Genomic DNA, 22826 nt, shown 5'->3' on the forward strand with positions numbered 1-22826 from the left:
TCCCTTGACAATTAAAGGATGTGTAGGAAGAAAAACTGCAGATACTGGTTTAAATCGAAGGTAGACACAAAAAGCTGGAGTAACTCAGTGGGCCAGGCAGCATCTCAGGAGAGAAGGAATGGGTGACGTTTCGGGTCGAGACCCTTCTGAAGAAGGGTCTCGACCCGAAACGTCACCCATTCCTTCTCTCCTGAGATGCTGCCTGACCCGCTGAGTTACTCCAGCTTTTTGTGTCTACCTCTTGCCTGTTAAACATGTGGAGGAACTCCTTCTCTTCATTGTTGCAGGAGTGGTAACGAGTGTGTCTATAAGCAAGCACACCGTCATGAAGAGTCAAGAGTGTTTTATTGTTATATGTCCCGAAATAGAACAATGAAATTCTTACTTGCAGCAACATGAAGATATGTAAACATATTACTCTGTGAAACCCATAATAAACAAAACAAAATTCAGTGTATTTTAAAAAACAGACAAATAAATAGCTACTAGACCAAGTGGACCCGTTGGGATGATAAATAAATCATAGGAGCTGAATTAGGACATTCAGCCCATCGAGTCCACTCTGCCATTCAATTGTAACTGATCTATCTTTCCTTTTCAACCCCGGTCTCCTGCCTTCTCCCGATGTTGGGGGAGTCCAGAACCAGGGGTCACAGTTTAAGAATAAGGGGTAGACCATTGAAGACTAAGATGAGGAAAAACTACTTCACCCAGAGAGTTGTGAATCTGTGGAATTCTCTGCCACAGAAGGCAGTGGAGGCCAATTCATTGGATGTTTTCAAGAGAGAGTTAGATTTAGCTCTTTGGGCTAAAGGAATAAAGGGATGTGGGGAAAGAGCAGGAATGGGGTACTGATTTTAGATGATTAGCCATGATCATATTGAATGGCGGTGTTGGCTTGAAGGGACTCCTGCACCTATTTTTCTATGTTTCTATAACCCTGTGACAGCCTTCCTGGTCAAGAATCTACACGTGGAATGGTCCTGATGCTGGACTTAGTTATTGATGCTGATGGGATCGGGGGCCTCGCTCGGTAATTACGGGGGAAGGAATGGAATGGGAGGACGACAGTTGGGGCGAAGGGAAGAGATACGGCGGGTATCACCAGAGCTACATGAGTCGGAGAAAGAAGGACAGAGCGGGTGAAAGGGGGGGGGGGGGATGACGACCCGGGGAGCGCGGACGGGGGGAGGAGGGCTGCGTGGGGAGGAGGGCTGCGTGGGGGGGGGGGGGCTGCGGGCTGCGTAGGGGGGGGGGGGGCTGCGGGGGGGGGGAGGAGGGCTGCGGGGGGGGGGAGGAGGGCTGCGTGGGGAGGAGGGCTGCGTGGGGGGGGGGCTGCGGGCTGCGGGGGGGGGGAGGAGGGCTGCGGGGGGGGGGAGGAGGGATGCGTGGGGGGGGAGGAGGGATGCGTGGGGGGGGAGGGTTGCGTGGGGGGGGGCTGCGGGGGGAGGGGGGCTGTGGGGGGAGGGGTTCTGGGGTCTCCGCCGCGCACAATTCCAGCCCCAGAACCACCGAGATGCAGACAACTCCTCCCACCGCGCCTCTCGCCAGCGCTCAGCCCGCCCGCCCGCGTCCCCTCGCCTACCCGCCGCCGCCGCCGCCGCCTCTCGGCCACACGTGAGGCCCGCGTCGGTTCACCTCTGACCCCGGCGCAGCCGCCACACCGGCGCCCCCTAGCGGGGAGGAGGACTCGGCGCATCGCTCCGCCCGGGGAACCGGAGCCCGAGGCATGGTGCTGGTTGGGGGGTCTGAGCCCGGGGCATGATGCTGGTTAGGGGGGGGGCCTGAGCCCGGGGCATGATACTGTTTGCTGGGTCTGAGCCCGGGGCATGATGCTGGTTGGGGGGGTCTGAGCCCGGGGCGTGATGCTGGTTGGGGGGTCTGAGCTCGGGGCATGGTGCTGTTTGCTGGGTCTGAGCCCGGCATGGTGCTAGTTGGGGGTCTGAGCCCGGTATGGTGCTGGTTGGGGGGGTCTGAGCCCGGGGCATGGTGCTAGTTGGGGGTCTGAGCCCGGGGCAGGGTGCTAGTTGGGGGTCTGAGCCCGGGGCATGGGGAAGTCGAGGACGGTCAGCGTCTCTGGATATCTGTGTGATTGAAGTGCCTCGTTGTTGACACACTTGAGAACACTCCTGCCACAAGGATAAGGTGTTGCTCTTTCACATGTTCATCTATCATGTCATGTATATCTATTGACATGCACAACTACATGTCTTCTGAAGAAGGGCCTCGACCAGAAACGTCACCCATTCCTTCTCTCCTGAGATACTGCCTGACCTGCTGAGTTACTCCAGCATTTTGTGAATAAATGCACAACTACATTCTATCTTTGTCCCAGCCCCTCCCCGAACATCAGTCAGAAGGGTCTCGACACGAAACGTCACCCATTCCTTCTCTCCCGAGATGCTGCCTGACCCGCTGAGTTACTCCAGCATTTTGTGTCTACCTTCGATTTTAACCAGCATCTGCAAAAAAAAATTCTGTACAAGGCTTCATGAGTCGGCTTTGATAAGGTCCTGAACTGAGCACGGCTCAACCTTGAGCAGAGAGCAGATCAAAAGTTAACATGGTATTCTGAAAGGTACTTCTGAAGTGAGATCAATCAGATTCATGACTCACTTTTATTAGGAAGTTGGGTAAATGCTTGAAAAGGAGAACATTTGCTGTGGTATGGATGGTCCGCTTTATAGTCTTCAACATGGCTGATGAGACCAATATGGGGTCTGCAGCCTCTGCCAAAGGGGGGGGGGGGGGGGGTGATGGGGATATGTTGAGGTCCTTCTGTTGATTGTGTTTCTCCTGGAGAGAGTCGAGGTGCTCGGTATCTTCTGCTCCCCCACTTTAAGGAGTCAGGGATTCCCAAGAGTCATTGAGGATGATACAGTTTATCACAGGGACATTGTGAATGTCTCTGTAGCCCTATCTTTGTCATCCTGTAGACCACTATCCTGAGAGGTCCAAGGAGTGGATCTGGTGCTGATGAGATGGCCTGCCCAAAGGAGCTGGTGGAAGGTGATCATTGTCCCAGGGTTGGGGATGTTGGCCTGGGAGAAGATGCCGATGTTGGTTGCCTATTTTGCCAATGGATTGGAGGGCTTTGAACAGGCAGCTTTGGTGGTACTTTTACAATGCTGTTAGGTAGTGCAATGGTTATCTATTTTTCTGAAGCATTCAGTAGGGAAATCAATGCTGTAAACAGAGCTTATCTGTAAACAAAAAAGATACAAAGTGCTGGGATAACTGGAAATCCTAGCTGGCCTGCTAATTTACTCCAGCATTTTGTGTCTTTTTTTATAAACGAGCATCTGCAGTTCCTTGTTTCTACATATCTGTAAACAATGATGGCTGTCAGTAAAGTATGTTGGATAAGGACAATCTATGCAATGCCAGATATTTATCAGCAAAGATACATGCATTTATTTATAAGTCAAGTTTATTGTCATTCGTACAACAATGGTGAGGCACAGGTACAATGAAAATCTCATTTGCAATGGCATCACAGGCACAAACTCAGATAGATGCACCTTTAAGGTTGGCAAATTGCCCAAGGTGCATCAGCAAAGACAAACAAACAAAGTCTATTACCAAGCCATGACAGGAAATGTGAGCAAAGGAATAGATTTTAAGGAACTTTTTAAAGATGAAATGAGAGGGAGTAAGATGGAGATGTTTATGTTATGCCTATTAAAAAGAGAAATGACTCAATTTATCGATGAAAAGAGGCCAGAATTGGAAGCGTGCAGCTATCTTACTGTACTTTCACTAGCCTGTTAAATAACTATTACCAATGACTTCCTGAAAGCATGCCTATGACAAGGGACCATTATTCACAGAATATTTGTCATTAAAATTTAGGTTTATACTCCAGTACAATCCTGAGGGAATGCTGCCCTACAGGAGATGTAGTCTTTCTGCTGTTGTTGTTAAATCTGACCTCTCAGTTGGATGTAAAATGCAATTTCCTGTGCTCTCCCTACGCCTCTTAATTGCTGTGTAATTATACTATCTGTCAATCTCCACCTTAAATATATCCAGTGATTCCACCTTCACAGCTTTTAGTTAAAGAATTTCACAGAGTCACAACACACAGATTAAATTCCTTCACACCTCCATCTTAAATGTGTAACCCCTTATTCTGAAACTGAGCACCAGGAGAAACATTGTAGAGTCAGAGAATGATATAGCATAGAAACAGAACTTTCAGCCCAAATGATCTGTATCAAAAATCGAGCAGCCATTTAAACTAATCCTACTTAATCCCTTTTTATTATCTACATTCTCATCAACTCCCCTGCAGATTTTACAGTACTCACTTAAACACGAGGGATAATTTACAGCAGGTAATGAACCAAGTGGCCTTAGAGATGTGGGAGTAAAGTGGAGAGCATGCAAACTCCACACTGGCAGCATCCAAAGTCTGGATCGACCCTGGGTCATTTGAACTATGAGGCAGCCTCTACCAGTTGTGCCTCTCTTCCGCTCTTACTTTCACCATGCCCTTTGTCAATCCCCTGCAGAATCTTGTTCGTTTCAATAATATCAATTCCATTTTTCTAAACTCCATTGATTAAGCACTTGGTCTGCTTATCTATCTGTAACAACAAACCATTCATCACAGGAATCAACCTAGTGCACCTTCTCTGCACTGCCTTCAATCCAATGATGTCCCTCTTAAATATGCAGTCCTTAACTATCCTCCCATGGTTACAAACACCCAACGTATGGACACTCAGTACATACAAATGAGTGTTTGGGAGACCGGTGGGATGGATGGGGATGGATGAGTCTGCTGAGCAGACTCACTTGCACATTCACTGAGTCTGAGGCCAGCTGGCGGCCGCTCTTCTTGCATCGCCTCATTCTCCCATCACAGCTGTTTCTAAGATCCTCTTACACTTCATTTCCGACTTGGGAACAGATTGGGTTGTACACAGTTCTCAGGAATTAAATTATGTCATAACCAGGGAACTTCCTGCATTGTTTTACTTGGCTCCAGTTTTCTATGCATTACAAATGTCTATTTTTTAAAAACGTTTCTCAGAGAGTAGTGAAATTGTGGAATTCTGTGCTCCAGAGGGTGTTTTGAGGCCAGATCAATGGACGTATTTAAAGCAGAGATAGATAAGTATTTGAAAGATTGTGAAATTGAGTAGACGCAAGGAACTTAAATTGCTAGTTTATAAAATGAGACTCAAAGTACTGGAGTAACTGAGCAAGTCAGGCATCATCTCTGGAGAACTGGATAGGTGGCGTTTCAGATTGGGACCCTTCTTCAGATGGTTACGGTCTTCTGATATAGAAGAGGAATTGATCAGCCATGATTATATTGAATGGTGGGGCAGGGTTCAGGATCATGGTGGCCTACTCCTGCTCCTATTTTCTTAGGTTCTTGTGTATGTTCTTTTTAACTCCACAGTAGCAGCTTCTCTTTTTTTAATCAATAAAGACAACTGGGATGCCTGAGGCACGTTCGTTGTTGATGAAATGGAAGCGTAAGTGCTTTTGCAAACTCCAACTTTAGTTCTTGTTCTGCTGACTACATGGTATATTAAAAAGACTAGGAAGACATTCTTGACAATCAGAGTTTATTATATTGTATTTATTTTTAAGGATGCTAACAGTGGTTTTGCGCATAGCCTGAAGACAACAATGAATGAGCAGGAGTTGAGAGTCCAAGCTGCATTAATGCAATATAAAGATGACAATGTGGTTCTGAATGAATGAATGAATTAATATTTTATTGTCACGTGTGATAAGTCAATAGACAATAGACAATAGGTGCAGGAGTAGGCCATTCAGCCCTTCGAGCCAGCACCGCCATTCAATGCGATCATGGCTGATCACTCAATCAGTACCCCGTTCCTGCCTTCTCCCCATACCCCCTCACTCCGCTATCCTCAAGAGCTCTATCCAGCTCTCTCTTGAAAGCATCCAACGAACTGGCCTCCACTGCCTTCTGAGGCAGAGAATTCCACACCTTCACCACCCTCTGACTGAAAAAGTTCTTCCTCATCTCCGTTCTAAATGGCCTACCCCTTATTCTCAAACTGTGGCCCCTTGTTCTGGACTCCCCTAACATTGGGAACATGTTATCTGCCTCTAATGTGTCCAATCCCCTAATTATCTTATATGTTTCAATAAGATCCCCCCTCATCCTTCTAAATTCCAGTGTATACAAGCCCAATCGCTCCAGCCTTTCAACATACGACAGTCCCGCCATTCCGGGAATTAACCTAGTGAACCTACGCTGCACGCCCTCCATAGCAAGAATATCCTTCCTCAAATTTGGAGACCAAAACTGCACACAGTACTCCAGGTCCTTTGCTTGCATACCCAAGGTATGCAAATATTCGCAACATAAGGTCGCTGACAAAGTTTAAAAGTATAGACAGTATCCGCGCCGGGTCCCCCATTGTTCCCCCACCCCCCCTCCCTCATGGAGGGTCCTCTGTTCCCCCACCCCCCCTCCCTCATGGAGGGTCCTCCTTTGTTCCTTCCCTCGGCAGCAGCAGCAGCATCACTCCACGTGATCTGTCCTCGTCCATTGGCCAGCGTTGGTCTGTGTGCCCGCTCCTTGAGGATTATAGTAAAATTGGCTTAAAGAGAAAGCATTTTTATGATGGTAGAATTATGTTTTTTAGATAGGTGTTTAACCTTGTTTTGTGCCTTAAATTAAACGGTGCACTTAAAATGTATCATTTTTATTTGGCCAACTGTACTTTGAACAGACTCAGTTTTTGTCTTACTTCTCGAACAGACTTTACAACTGCAATATACAAAAAACGTGGTTTCTTACTTCCCTTCTGGATGTCTCAAAATATCTTAGGTTAATTAACCATATTTGAAGTTACGATTGGAGGAAATGTAGCAGCTAATTTTGTGTATAACTACATCCTATGAATTGGAACATAAAAGTAACTCCAATAATCTGCATTTTAGTAAAGTTCAACAGGCAATCAGAAATAACTTCAATAATCTTCTTTGAAATAGTATCAAGGAATCATGTATGTTTACCAGGGAGACTGGGTGGGGCTTCAGGCCGGACTCTATAATGGCAAATGGCAAAATTATAATTTGGGGGGGGGGCTTTATGGTAAAGTTCTTATTAACTTTTTTTTTTCAAAATAGGCAGGAATTTTCATATCATATCATATCATATATCTACAGCCGGAAACAGGCCTTTTCGGCCCTCCAAGTCCGTGCCGCCCAGTGATCCCACTATCCTACACCCACTAGGGACAATTTTTACATTTACCCAGCCAATTAACCTACATACCTGTACGTCTTTGGAGTGTGGGAGGAAACCGAAGATCTCGGAGAAAACCCACGCAGGTCACGGGGAGAACGTACAAACTCCTTACAGTGCAGCACCCGTAGTCAGGATCGAACCTGAGTCTCCGGCGCTGCATTCGCTGTAAAGCAGCAACTCTACCGCTGCGCTACCGTGCCGCCCTGTTTTGTACATTATAGGACTTTATTGTCATATGCACGTGTATAATAAAAGGGTTTCAGAGCTGGAAATGAAGAGGGCGGTCACGCAGCGGTAGAGTTGCAGCCTTACAGCGAATGCAGCGCCGGAGACTCGGGTTCGATCCTGACTACGGGTGCTGTACTGTAAGGAGTTTGTACGTTCTCCCCGTGACCTGCGTGGGTTTTCTCCGAGATCTTCGGTTTCCTCCCACACTCCAAAGACGTACAGGTATGTAGGTTAATTGACTGGGTGAATGTTAAAAAAATGGTCCCTAGTGTGTGTAGGATAGTGTTAATGTGCGGGGATCGCTGGGCGGTGCAGACTTGGTGGGCCGAAAAGGCCTGTTTCCGCGCTGTATCTGAAATATAATATAATATGAAATAAAGACGTAAGACGTACAGGTTTGCCAGCGGATCCAACAAATTATCCGCCAACATTTCCGTCACCTACAACGGGACCCCACCACTGGCCATATCTTCCCATCCCCTCCCTGCGTTCCGCAGAGACCGTTCCCTCCGCAACTCCCTGGTCCACTCGTCCCTTCCTACCCAAACCACCCCAACCCCGGGCACTTTCCCCTGCAACCGCATGAGATGCAACACCTGTCCCTTTACCTCCCCCCTCAACTCCATCCAAGAACCCAAACAGTCTTTCCAGGTGAGACAAAGGTTCATCTGCACCTCCTCCAACCTCATCTATTGCATCCGCTGCTCTAGATGCCAACTTATTTACATCGGCGAAACCAAGCGCAGGCTCGGCGATCGCTTCGCTGAACACCTGCGCTCAGTCCACATTGACCAAACTGATCTCCCGGTGGCCCAACACTTCAACTCCCCCTCCCATTCCCAGTCTGACCTTTCTGTCATGGGCCTCCTCCAGTGCCATAGTGAGGCCCACCGGAAATTGGAGGAACAGCACCTCATATTTCGCCTGGGTAGTTTGCAGCCCAGTGGTATGAACATCGACTTCTCCAACTTTAGATAGTTCCTCTGTCCCTCTCTTCCCCTCCTCCTTCCCAGATTTCCCTCTATCTTCCTGTCTCCACCTATATCCTTCCTTTGTCCCGCCCCCCTGACATCAGTCTGAAGAAGGGTCTCGACCCGAAACGTCACCCATTCCTTCTCTCCTGAGTTGCTGCCTGACCTGCTGAGTTACTCCAGCATTTTGTGAATAAATACCTTCGAATTGTACCAGCATCTGCAGTTATTTTCTTATACTACCGGTTTGTAGGTTATTTGGCTTGGATAGTGGGCAGGGATCGCTGGTCGGCACGGATGGGCCGAAGGGCCTGTCTCCGCACTGTATCACTAAACTAAAAGAGGAGTGATAAAGATATAAATCAAGAAGGCGGCATCTGTCATCAAGGATCCCCACCATTCAAGTCCTGCCCTGTTCCCGTCTGGCAGGAGGTACACAAGCCTGAAGTGAAGTCACTTTCCTACTATCAGCTTCTTGAACCAATCTGCACTATTCCTACCTTGACAACAGACCTTGACAAGGACCACCTCTTGCACCACCGCGAACATTTTTCTGTACTGTACTGAACTAATGTCTTATTTATTTTGCACAATTTTGTCTCCATGTGCCTGCGATGATGCTACAGGTAACTGTACTTGAGCAATAAAACCCGAATCGACTATAATTATACGAATTCGGAATAAGGTTGTTGAGGCTGGAATTGAATCGAATTGAAGTGAATATATTTTATTAGCCAAGTACTTATACATACAAGGAATTTGCCGGTACTTTGCTTATAAGTAACAACACGATATTACGGTAAACAATTAAGACTAAAACATTATAACTTAAACATGTGAAGAACTTTACATGTGAAGAATGAAATAAAATACCAGAGCAAAAGGAGGCTATAGACCTTGAACATGTTTAAAACTGATTTCAGGAATACTGTGCAGAATTTCGCAATTCTATTACGCAACCAGTGTTGTATCGAGCCGAAGTTGCGCGGTGACAGCCGCTAGTTTAGTTCAGCCTCCCGGGTTATAATTTCCGCATTATCCACCAATTGCATCTCTCGCAGAGGTCCGAGACAAATTTGGAATGAGTGTCGAGGTGTCCAAGTCAATCTCCAACACTTGAACGAATGAAGGCAGCAGCTGCTCAAAGGCGATGGTCGCTGGGAAATCACCTCTTTATCACAGCCCACTGCATCAAGGAAACTCGGACCAGCCCTTCGGAGGTGTCCTCAGGACCAACGCTCATCTCGGGAGCTCTGCTGGTACTGATTTTTCTGGGCGTGGAGACGATGAACATACCAAATGCTTCTTCAGCGCTGACTAATTATTGTCAATGCACACAGTTCGAACGCATGTAAGTAAGGTCGATTGCTTGGAAATAAATGCTAATGGTGTGTATTAGCAAATCAAAACATGAAATTAAAAGGGAAGCTGTTGAAGAAAGGGCAAAGCAAGTGTCCCAACCCAAGGTGATTTTTTATGGCCGCAAACTCACTGTGTTTGGACGATCTGTTGTGACTGGAACGTTGAAGTTCCTTAGATTGTTTAGTTATTGCCTCGGTATTCTGTTGAATCAACTTTTACTTTAAAAAAAAAAGAAAGAGTAAGATACTAATGCAGCGCCTTCCATGCTCGGCTCCTTCCAGCGCGCTTTACCAGTGCAGAGCCTGAAGAAGGGTCTCGACCAGAAACGTCTTTCCTTCTCTCCAGAAATGCTGCCTGTCCCGCTAAATTACTCCAGCATTGCGTGTCTACCTTGCAATGCCGAGATTGTTTGCACGGCAAGATGCTCGGGTTAATAACATAACATCTGTATAATGTTTTAGTCGTGCTGATTGAGAACTCCATTTTCTTCGGTACTAGATTATTGGTTCTGTAAATCCATCTGAGAGAGCAGATGGGACATTGGTTTCAAATCGCTCTATGACACAGCTCTGATGGTATAAGACAATAACGGCAGATGCTGGTACAAATCGAAGGTATTCACAAAATGCTGGAGTAACTCAGCAGGTCAGGCAGCATCTCAGGTGAGAAGGAATGGGTGACGTTTCGGGTCGAGACCCATCTTCAGCTCTGTTGGTAGTCTATTACTCTTTTATTACTACCCTGAAATGTTAACACTATAATATTCTAGATCGAAATTTAAACCCTCAACCTTTTTAAAAAGGGTGACTTGTATTTTTATAGCAAGTTTCAATGAGAACATTACAAAGTGCTTCACAACAAAGTAATACTCGCTGTTAATAGACACAGAAAGCTGGAGTAACTCAGTGGGTCAGACAGCATCTCTGGAGAAAAGGAACAGGTGGCGTTTCGGGTCGAGACCCTTCTACAGACTATTAGCCTATACTCGCTGTTAGTTTTTGATTCAGATGTAAAACATGAAAACAAGTCCTTCAGTCCGCTGACTACCCCAACCATTGATCCCTGTTCACACTTTTTAATATATAATCCCACTCTCTCATCCACTCCTTACTCAATCGGAGCAATTCACAGAGACCAATTAACCTACAAACCCGCACCTTTTTGGGATGTGGGAGGAAACCAGAGCATATGGAGGCAACCCACATGGTCACGGGGACAAAGTGCAAACTCCACATGGACAGGATTGAACCTGGATCTTTGGTGCTGTGAGGCAGCAGCTGCACCGCTTTGCTGCCTGCTGTGCTGTGGTAATGAAGGAAATGCTATATTTGAAGAGTGCTTTTTAAATGACTCCTCCATTGCTTTTGATGTACTTATAGTATTTGCATATTGGATGATATTTAGATTGCATGTATGATTGCAGGATTTGAAGAATGATGACAAATGAATTAGAAGTGAGCAAATCCAGCAAGATGGAGATGTTCACATTACCAGTAAACACAGCTGCTCAGAAAAAATGTGATGATGTGTATGAAGAACCAATTGAGAAAGAAGACTTGACAAACTATTTAGAATCTTTGAGTGAGGTACCATCACAGTCTAATAGGTTGTGTGGGTATCTCAACAAGCTGGGAGGCAAAGGACCACTCAAAGGCTGCAAGACCCGTTGGTTTGTCTATGACCCAAGGAAATGCCATCTGTATTATTTCCGAAATGCCCATGATAACAGTCCACTGGGGAGCATGGATTTATCAAATGCTGCATTTAATTATTGTCTGGAAGCCGAGGAAGGTACTTTTGAAATTAAAACTCCAGAGAAGGATTACACTCTGAAGGTAAGAACTAAGTTAAAGGTTTGTTTCCTGCTAGACTGTGATAACAATTCTGTACAATATACCAATGAACAATGACGTTTTCATTAAAGTATCATTAGTTCTGCTTTTAAATACGCTGAAAGTTAGTTTTTAAATAAAAGAACCAGCAGCTTTTTTAAATCAGAAAAGGCTCTCTTGATAGAGATTAAACAATTTGATTGCAAAACAAATGTTTTAGCTTTTGGCACCCTATGGGTGAACTAAAAGCGAGTTCACTCTGTTCCTTCATCTGCAGTTGGCTCTATCCCGTCATCTCTTTGTCCTCATTTAAAACTCTAATATTGGATGTTGTTGAATATATTTTTCCTCCTTCCACTTTCCATCATTCATGGTTTAAATTAAAATAATTCAAAAATATTTTTTGAACTTACTCTGCGGCAGATTCAGCTGTTTGAAATGACTGCATTGCAACACTTTGAAAAAATATCCGGCTGTAGACCTTTCCTTCCGGTGCCAAATATTTATATGGTAATTTTGGGTCATTAATTTACTAACTTTAAGGCAAACATAATGAAGGTAAGATGTCTTCCCACACTTGCCCATCTGCTAAACTGATTTGTGTGAACAAATGATGGAAATGATAACTGGCGACTTTGAAAAGTAAGGTAGGGCATAGTGAGCTGAGGTGCTTTCACTTGTATTATCATGCGTAGGGAGAAGTCAAAAGTGTTTTATTGTTCTGATTAGGACATATATGACAATGAAGTTCTTGCAGAAGCACTATAGAATGTGTACACATAGTACTCTGTAAACAATATAATAAACAAAAAAAGTTCTATATTTATATGTGTGTATGTATACACATAAATATGTATATATACACATGTTTATATGTGTGTGTGTGTATAAAAATGCAGCCCAGTGGTATGAACATTGACTTCTCCAATTTTATATAGTTCCTCTGTCCCTCTCTTCCCCTTCCCAGATCTCCCACTGTCTTCCTGTCTCCACCTATATCCTTCCTTTGTCCCACCCCCCTAACATCAGTCTGAAGAAGGGTCTCGACCCGAAACGTCGCCCATTCCTTCTCTCCTGAGATGCTGCCTGACCTGCTGAGTTACTCCAGCATTTTGTGAATAAATACCTTCGATTTGTACCAGAATCTGCAGTTATTTTCTTACAATATATATTTAGACATATACACACAAAAACAAACCAACAATAATAGTCCAAAAAGACAAAACCAATGCCCCCAAGTCTATGTAGTTCAGAATCATTGAAAGTAGGCAGCAAAGATACGTCTTCCCTGCACAATGCAGAATGGGATAAGTATACTTGATTTACAGCATGGGACTGGATTTGCTATTGGAAGCAATGGTTTACTTTCCTATTTAATCAAGTAATTAATTCTTTTTGCCTGGTGTGCATAATTATTTATAAAGCAGAATGATGATAGATACATAATTTTTATGGAATAGATTTAAAATTTAGATTCTTTAATGATGTACAAAGTGAAGTCTGATGGACCTAATTACAAGCTTTAGTCACCATTTCCTGAGAGAGTGCACAGCAGGAGCAATAGCAATATAATTCTCTGGTGCTTGTTAATTTTCTGCAAAGTGTGAGCCTGTCTTTTAGCAGTTTGGATATGATATGCAAATCTACTGAAAGTATCAACCAATATTTTGAGCGAGATGGATGTCTTCAAGAAGAAGGCACTGCTGAGAACTGGGCATCTTGTCACTTTTCTAACTGCTCAACAACACCACAGTAACAAGCATAGCAGAGTGGGTTCGACTGCTTTCATAACCCTTTTCATTAGGGAGAACATCTCTGACAATGTCCAGTCACTGATTGCCATCCCTGATGGAAACAAAGTTAATGTAAACTGAAAAAAACAGTGAAAAGTGGTGCAAAATTAATTTTTCCCTATAATGGCAATTTATTCTTTATCACAAATAGCACAAAGTTTTTTTGTCCAATGACAGTTAAGTGGAAACATGGAAAGTCATTCACCCTAATCTGTTATGCTGGATATTTATCTTTCTTGCTGCTGCAATTAGAATATACGTTTCTTATATTCTCACCTTTTTAAAGTTCTCCTTTCAAAAGAGGGCCTTTTAAACATTGGCAGGTTGATGCGATTTCTGCTTCAGGGTCAAGAGTATTTAGTTATCATATGCACTGAGATTGAAACAATGAAATTTTTACTTCTCTGCAGCTTTCGAGGCACATTAATGTAACAACACAATAAATAAATACACAATAAACAGTTACACAATAAATTATCAGTTATATGAGGTAGCCAAAACATAATAGTGCCTGGTGAAGTACATTGTGTAACCTTATACAAGGTCCACAGTAGTTCAAAGCTGAGGTAGAGTTGTGGTTAGGATTGTGCAGGGTAGTTCCACAGCCTGATGGTTGATGGGAAGAAGCTGCTCCTGAACGTGGAGGTAATGGTTCTCGGGCTCCTTTACCTGCTTCCCAATGGCAGCTGCAAGATGAGAATGTGGCCAGAGTAGTGTGGGTCTTCTTGAGGCAGCGCCTTCTGTTGATTGAAGATAGCATTCTCAGTACCTCGTGGTGGACTTTCTGCAGCCTCCTTTGTTCTTGGGCGTTCAAGTTACAAAAACAGGCCATGATGCAATCAGTCAGTATGCTCACAGCCATGAACCTGGAGAAGTTCAATAGAGTATTCAGCAACATGTCGAATCTCCTCAAATTTCTGAGGAAGTAAAGGAGTTGGTGAATTTTCCCATCAACATTGATGACTCAATACTGGCTGTGCGTTCTACAACTTTGCAACCCTCTGTTGTTTTTCTTCTAACTTTCACTTAACCTTATAGAAATGTCCTCAGCAGTGGTGAACAAGAGCATTATTTAGCACCCTACTGTCATTCCAGTTCACACAGCTGCTGACATAGGAATGCAATGGCTTTTCTGGCACAATTTCCCAGCTTAATTAAAATGAAATGATAATTTTTTTTTGTAAGGGGGAGAAACATCCCTCCCTTCAGGGTATGTACAAGAGAAAGTTTCTCAGAATAGAAAGAGATCATTTAGACCTTTGAATCTGTGCCTGCCTTTCAACCCAAAAGGATCCCACTCCGTTGTTTTTTTCAGCCTATTCTTACAATTTGTCCTCTACTTCTAAGTATTATTCAGCCAGCTCCATCTTGGAAGCTACCATTGAATTTGTCTCCATTGCCCTTTGAGATAATACATGCCACCTACTAATATTGTAAAACAAAAGATCTGTATATACTTTAACTCTTGGGTATGGCGCAATAACGATGGCATGAAACTATCAAGAAGTGAATGCAACTACACACAGAACCATTTCCATGTTCTATTTTTAACCTAGTGCAAGTTGGCAGCATGATAGTAGATATCCACTGGTATTCACAGAATAGTAAACCACAGAAGAAGGCCACTCAGCCTGTTATGCCTGACAGTTCTTTGAAAAAAACAATCTAATTGTTCCCACATCCTGCATACCCTCCCTCTGCAACGGACAGTAATGACATGCAACCATTCCCATGTGTATGTCCGTCCGTCCCCCCCCCCCCCCCCCCCGTGTCCAACCCGTTTTATCATCATCTTCTCTTTCTGCTGCTCCATTGCCAGATTTCAATGCATCTTTTAAAAAATGAAAGTTGTTTTGTGAATGATATGGAAACGGCTCTGATTCTCTGTTGCATTATATTTTGATGTGTAGTGTCAGAGTCTTTGTTTAAGAACTTGGAATGATTAAGAAATATTTTGGGGATAGAGGGTGGTAGGTTGATTTAAAAACTTATGCCACTGTGTTGCTATTAATACCAAATCACTTTTACCTTTGTGTGTGCTGATTTGCATTGAAACCTGTTTAGATATCCGTCAATGTTATAATTACCTTGTATTTAAATCCTTTCATACTTTCTACCTCCCATCTTTGAATTCTCCAACAGCTCTTTAAGACTCTACATTTTCCCATATTGTTAATTTACTGGTCTCGAGACCATCTCTGATTTTCAGTATTATTGCCATGCCACGGGCTGCCTTCGTCATAAGCTTGGGAATTCCCACTGTAAACCCCCCCCCCCCCTCTGCACTTCTTCCTGAAAGGAAACAACTTTTGGTAACTTAATATCTCCTTGTGGAGCTTGGTCTCAAATTGTGTTCGATAATGCTCGTTGTTTTGCATGTGGGATGTTCTGCCACTTTAAACATGCTTTATGGATGCAAATGTTAATATTTCGTGCCTTTTCTTTTAATAATCTGAGTGAATAGCTGTACAACCTGATTATGGACATGAAAGGAATCTGCGATGATGTGGGGGAAAAGTACTTCTTTAAAAACATATTTTGTTTCCAGGCAAAAAACAAAGAAGTCATGATATACTGGTTACAGCAGTTGCAGCAGAAACGTTGGGAACATGATGATCAGCAGAACCATCTCTTTGAAGGTGATCTCCCCACATCTGATCAACAACCTGACACCCCACCGGTATTCAAAGCAGAAGGTATATCCAATGATATCACACTGGCATGTTTTAAAGCTTAACTGAAACACATTTATCTTTTCACCCTCAACATCTAATGTCCTGGTAAGGAGTGCCAATAGTCAATAGTCGTTTATTTGTCACATACACATAAATGTGTAGTGAAATGAAACATTACCCGCAGTTGAACAATAAGACCAATAAGAACAATCAATAAAAATGCAATAACACATACAATCATACACTAACACCAAACAAAAAGAAACATCCATCACAGTGAGTTTCCTCTAGTCCCTCCTCACTGTGATGGAAGGCCAGAATGTCTTTTTCTCTTCCCTGCCGTCTTCTCCCGCGGTCAGGCTGTTGGAGTTGCCACGTCGGGGCGGTCAGGGTAGTACAGCTGCTGAATATAAGGGCTCCCGACATTGATGCGCCCGCGCCGTATATTGATTGAAAGATACTACATGGTATCAGGTCCTTCAGCCCAGTGAGTCCTTACTAAAAAATGATCACCCTTTCACACTAGTTCTGTTATTTCATTTTCACATCCACTCCTTACACACTAGGGGCAATTTACAGAGGTCAATTAACTTACAAACCAATATATCTTTTGAATGTGGGAGGAAATGTGTGCACCCTGAGGAAACCCATGCAGTCACAGGCAAACTCCACACAGGCAGCACATAAGGTCAGGATCAAACCTGGGTCCCTGGTGCCATGGGGCATCAGTTCTACCAGCCACTCCACCGGTGCTGCCCTTTCTCCATATTTGTCCACACTTTCTGCCAGCCCTTTTCAAATTAAAGCTGCATCAGTTCTATATTGTAGAATTCCCTCCCTAAACTGCTCAAATTCCGTCTACTTCCTTAAGATACTGCTTAAAATCTACTAATTATCAAGCTATCGATCACAGTGCTATAATGTTCTCTTGGTGGCTCAGCCAAAATTTGTTTGATAACAGCTCATGTAGAAGTTCCCTGTGGTGTATCACTCTGTAAATATACACTATAAATGGTGGTAGTAATATTTTTTCATTGACTGGCAGAAAGTCCCATGAACTGAAGTCTCTGTGAACCTTCTGGGTTATGAACCGATGAACAAAGAATTTGATATTTAAGCTTTAGATCACAACATTTTGCAATAGAACGATAAGCAATCAACAAATGTTGCTATTTGATGGCAGTAAATATAGTTGGACTGAACAAAAGAGAAGAATTTCATTTGTATTGCCACAGTATGACCATAGAATGTTCCAGAATTAAAACAACCAACTTGCAATGAGGTGCACTTTTTATGAATAATGATATCCCAAGTAGTTAGTTTCTGGATATGTAGGCACGATCATAATGTGAAATGTGGTAGCAGTCTGTATGCATCCAGCTCTCTCTCTCATGCATGCATGCATGCAGGTGAATACATGTACATACACCTTTATAATACATTGGCTAGGTCACAGCTTGAGGACTGCATGCAGTTCTGGCCACCACTGTGTGGGAAGTATATGATTGCACTGGAAATGGTCCAATGAATATTAATCAAAATTTTGCTTGGGATGAACTATGAAGAGAGAATTGTGAAGAGAGATCAGTTCAGCTCAGTTAATTTTCCTTGGAGCAGAGGGTGGGGAGGTTACTTGCCTGAGGTATACACATTTATGAGGGGGAGAAGTAGGTTGGGTAACATGCTTATTGGGAATCTGAGAGTGAACCCACGAAAAGCAACCGACCTGAATGGAGTTGCCAACCATGTCATCAGGAACCGCGCAGACCAGCTGGCTGTAGTAGTCACAGACATCTTTAATCTCTCTCTACTCCATTCTGAGGTTCCCACTTGCATTAATAAGACCACTATCATCCAGTGCCAAAGAAGAGCAAGGTTGCATGCCTTATTGACTTAATTAGCTCTGGTTAACATCCATCATCATGAAGTGCTTTGAGAGGTTGGACAAGGTGCACATTAACTCCAGCCTCCCAGACAGCCTAGATCCACTGCAATTTGCCTGTGTGAATGGGGCCGGCGACTCCATCCCGGCCCTATACTCGTCTCTGGGACACCTAGACAATAAGGACATCAACATCAGACTCCTATTTTTTTTTTACTGTAGTTCTGCTTTCAACAGCATATTCTCAACCAAACTCGTCTCCAAACCCCTGGACGTAGGAATCAACATGCTCCTCTGCCACTGGATGCCCAGAGACCAGTAAGGATAGGCAACAAAACATCCTTCATGCTAATTCTTAACACTGATGCCCTGCAAGGATGTGTTCTCAACCCAGTTACTGTACTCCCAATACACTCACGACATTTTCGCGAAATTCCCTAACTGTAGATGACACCACCATAGTGGGCCAGATCTCGAACATTGACAAGTCGGAGTATAGAAAGGATATAGAGAGCTTAGCAACATGGTTCAAGACAACAGCCCTTCCCTTAATGACAGCAAGATGAAGGAGCTAATCATTAACTTCAGAAAGCGAGGTGGAGTACGTCCCAATTGCCCTCAATGGTGCTTGATGGAGCTTGAACTTCCTAGGTGTGTATCACCAACAATTTGTCCTGGACCAAACACTTTGAAGCTATAACTGAAAGAAAGCACATCGATACCTCTTCCTCACTATTAGCAGACAAGGGAACAGTTCTTCCACAACCTAAGGTTTAGCTCCGATCATCCATCCTCATTGATGAAATAATGAGCTGGCAATTTCAAGAGAGCTTCCAGCCATAAGAATCTGTCACTACAGCCAAGTAACCACTTGCAGCCTGATCCATTTGCTGTCTCTCTATGTCCATAACTGGTTAGTGTCGTTGGCTGGACAGATTTGAAGGGTAATTTGGCTCAAACTGATTTTGCTGAAGGTTAAGTATTGGCCAGAATATTTGGGAGACTTCCTCTGTACTTCATAATACCACTTGTGGGATCTTTTACATGTACTGAGATCTTAATTTTATTTCTATTCTGAAATACTGTACCTCTGCACCTCCTGCACTGTTTAGATCTCGGGCATGGGACTTCAACGCACAGTTTACTATATATAAGCATAATCATACCCAAGTCCAAGAGTGTAAGAATAGTAGATCATACCCAGGCCTTGCACAAGTGTCGCCATGTTTCCGGCGCTAATTTGTATCCGTCAATTTTCAAAGTTCTTAAAAATGTAGTCTTGGCCTTAAAGGTCAGGTTTCATGACTCTGAGGTGAAGGAGCTATCTACTGAGTCTGAACAGTGCAAATTATTATCATGTTAGTTGAAAATGTGAACAAATGTGGCATCTATTTTGTGTACAAGTTCGAACAAATGGACTGATGGAGCTGTAGGTGAAATACCATCATGAAATTCCCTGCTATTCGAAGAGCATGCTATTATTATCCATTCTATCTGTGTAACCAGATGAGTGCTTTGGGCAACCAAACATTCTTCACGAGTTTCGAGTTTCAAGAGAGTTTATTTGTCATATGTACCGGATATGAACCTGCACAATGAAAGTTTTACTTGCTGCAGCTTTGCAGGCACAGTTACAGGTTCCACATTATGTTTGAATCCATGGTACACTACCAGAGAGGTTAGGTTGTGGCCACGGAATCAAAATGGGATGATTGACAAGAATGGTAATTGCCCGGAAGAAGAAAATGCAGCAATAATGTTAATTGTGTGAACATTTGGAAAATAAATGCTGTATCAGGATTTAAAGAGCCTTTTATAAGTATTGCAATCCAGATGAAGGGCCTACACCTGAGAAAGTTTCCTGTCCATTTCCCTCCATAGATGTTGCTTGACCTGCTGTGTTCTTGCAGCTGCTCCCTTTTCTCGTTGAGAGATAAATCTCGTCATGGTGCAAAATAATATTTTACATTCTAATGACGAGAGCAGACATGACTCCAATGGTGCAACACCCCCTTTGTACCACATTGCACTGTCAGCCTAGAGTTTGTGCTCCAGTCTCTGGAGTGAACATGACTTGGGAGAGCATTCCCAATATGCCATCTGAGACACTAGAAACAAACCAGCCAATTGAAACATGTAAGCATCTCAGTTATTGATCATGTTTGAAATTAATATAAATCTTGCCCTAACTGAGTTTCGGCCAGAAAAAATCACACTCTAACAAAACCAAAAAATTAAAACAACTCTGCCAACCAAATGTATTTTTATAGAAACACAAAGGATAGCTTCCTGGACTAGTAGCCTCCATTCCATCTGTTGCATGACTCCAAGTTTGCATGTAACTGCGTGTAGAGATACGGTTAGTCCCAGTCAGAACAGCAAAAATTGGCCAATTCTGTTATTCTTCACGACTGGAGGCTGCATTACTGCAAAGAGAGGGTACTGATCTTAGTACTTCATCTGCTTTTTGTGGTTATTTGACACTCATTGCATTTTGCAGTAGAAATAGTTTTGCCTTTTATGGAAGGACTGTTTTTGATCATGAGCTTCATTTGCTGTTGTGACATTTGGGCTCTTACGTAGACTGATATATAAACAATTTTTTGTGTAACCTAAGGAATAGACTTTACCGTAAAACATGCCATTTATTGGAAGTCCTACCTCCAGCTCATCGTCAGGGATGTAAATATTTATTCCAGACCGAATGGTAAATCTTGCCACTCTTGTTCATCAACTTTGAAAAGGATGGTGAGTCAGACTGTTTTAAGCCAAACCCTCATCCTGATAACTTGCAAAATCTCAACTCGTGGAGCAGTTGATCATTGTAGAATGAAGAATTCACTGAATGAATTGTTGGATGGACTCTTGCAAAGCGAGTAGCGATTTGGTCTGTGCCATTGTAGGCATTGGCAAGCTAGATAGGTATACTTAACAGACAACAATGACATGTAATTTTGTCAAAGTCCTCATTTGATCTTCCAAATCAAGTAATTGCATGAGATGGTTGTTGGGCTGTCAAAATGAATGTTGCGCTGGAAATTTGCAATAATATTGTGCTTCAAAACAGTGTCCTGTGGATTTTTATAGCAGCTGTGAGAGTAAATGGGGTTGCACTGATTTAACATCGATATCTTGCAGGGGGTATCCCATTTGTGCAACACTTTGGTGCTGACATGTTTGGAGTGGGTTCTCACACACGTTTTTTTGATGGGATCAATGGATTGCACTTAGTTTCAAAATATCTACAATCATCACATTTAAAATATTTTGAATTAAACACTATGTTAACATTTAAATTTAGTTAAGAGTTACAGCATGGAACCAGGTCCTTCGACCCACCGAGTCAACGCCGACCATCAATAACCAATTACACTAGTTCTGTTATCTCATTTTTGCATCCATTCCCTACACACTTGGAGAAATCTACAGAGACGAATTAACCTACAAACCCACCTGTCATTGGGATGTGGGAGGAAACGGAAGCACCTGAAGAAAACCCTTGCAGTCTCAGGGAGAAAGTGCAAACTCCACACAGAAAGCACCCAAGGTCAGGATTCAACAAGGGTCTCTGGTGCTGTGAGGCAGCAGCTGTGCCATTGCGCCGCCCCTCATTTCTTCTGAGAATTTTATCTTAAAATCCTCCAAGCCTTTTATGCGTTTCCATCTAAACTTTCCTATAAGGGGTCATATAACTGTGCTCTGAAATGCCAGCACAAAGGTTCCACACTTTCAATAGTGGAAAAAAACTGATCTTGAGATTCCTAATTTTTTAACTGGAAGTTGCTATGAATGTGCAGAGAATAGAAATCAAAAGATAAAAAAAGATTTAAAAAATATGTGAGAAAGGATCAGTGTAATTCCCTTGAAATGTGCCAAGGAAAAAGTTGACTGAGTGAAATTGGGGATGATATAGTGATGGTCAATGATATTGACAGTGAGTGATGCTAGGTATATGTACATTAAACATAGAAACATAGAAAATAGGTGCAGGAGGAGGCTATTCAGCCCTTCGAGCCAGCACCGCCATTCATTGTGATCATGGCTGATCATCCACAATCAGTAACCAGTGCCCAACTTCTCCACATATCCCTTGATTCCGCTATCCCCTAGAGATCCATCTAACTCTCTCTTAAATTCATCCAGTGATTTGGCCTCCACTGCCCTCTGTGGCAGAGAATTCCACAAATTCACAACTCTTTGGGTGAAAAAGTTCCTTCTCACCTCAGTTTTAAATGGCCTCCCCTTTATTCTAAGACTGTGGCCACTGGTTCTGGACTCACCCAACATTGGGAACATTTTTCCTGCATCTAGCTTGTCCAGTCCTTTTATAATTTTATATGCCAGGGATCAATCTCGTGAACCTACGCTGCACTGCCCCAATTACAAGAATGTCCTTCCTCAAATTAGGAGACCAAAGCTGTACACAATACTCCAGATGTGGTCTTACCAGGGCCCTATACAACTGCAGAAGAACCTCTTTACTCCTATACTGAAATCCTCTCATTATGAAGGCCAACATGCCATTAGCAAACTTGCTAGTGTTACCTCTAATTCCTTCATCCAAATCATTAATATATATGGTGAACAGTTACGGTCCCAAAACCGAGCCTTGAAGCACTCCACTCCACATTGTCTTCAGGACTACCTTCTGCATTTAGCCAACCTTTAACCATGTTAGTATCTTCCCACTAATACCATGAGCTCTCATCTTCTTTAGCAGCCTCAGACATGGCACCTTATCAAAGGCCTACTGACAATCCAGGTAAAAAATATTCACTGACTCTCCTTTGTTTATCCTGCTGTTTAATTCCTCAAAGAATTCCAACATATTTGTCAG

General features: G+C 43.3%; 2 protein-coding genes across 3 annotated transcripts in view; one reads left to right on the forward strand and one right to left on the reverse strand.

The window, feature by feature from the left end:
• The window catches only part of elp1 (elongator acetyltransferase complex subunit 1), a 61848-nt gene extending 60190 nt beyond the window's left edge, over nt 1–1658 (reverse strand). Inside the window, exon 1 of one of the 2 annotated variants that reach the window (XM_078395203.1) lies at nt 1586–1658. The gene's annotated coding sequence lies outside the window, so the exon portion shown is untranslated. Of the gene's footprint in view, nt 1–710; nt 1127–1585 lie in introns of those variants that run through there. The other variant, XM_078395213.1, reaches the window with a different exon arrangement.
• Nucleotides 1659–11240: 9582 nt separating this feature from the next.
• The window catches only part of tbc1d2 (TBC1 domain family, member 2), a 41420-nt gene continuing 29834 nt past the window's right edge, over nt 11241–22826 (forward strand). Inside the window, exons 1-2 of the mRNA XM_078396894.1 lie at nt 11241–11642; nt 15981–16128. Of these exons, the coding sequence (XP_078253020.1) occupies nt 11241–11642; nt 15981–16128 (550 nt within the window). The remainder of the gene's footprint in view (nt 11643–15980; nt 16129–22826) is intronic.

The sequence above is a fragment of the Rhinoraja longicauda genome, chromosome 3, assembly GCF_053455715.1.
Source record: "Rhinoraja longicauda isolate Sanriku21f chromosome 3, sRhiLon1.1, whole genome shotgun sequence".
In the NCBI taxonomy this organism is placed as follows: Eukaryota; Metazoa; Chordata; class Chondrichthyes; order Rajiformes; family Arhynchobatidae; genus Rhinoraja; species Rhinoraja longicauda.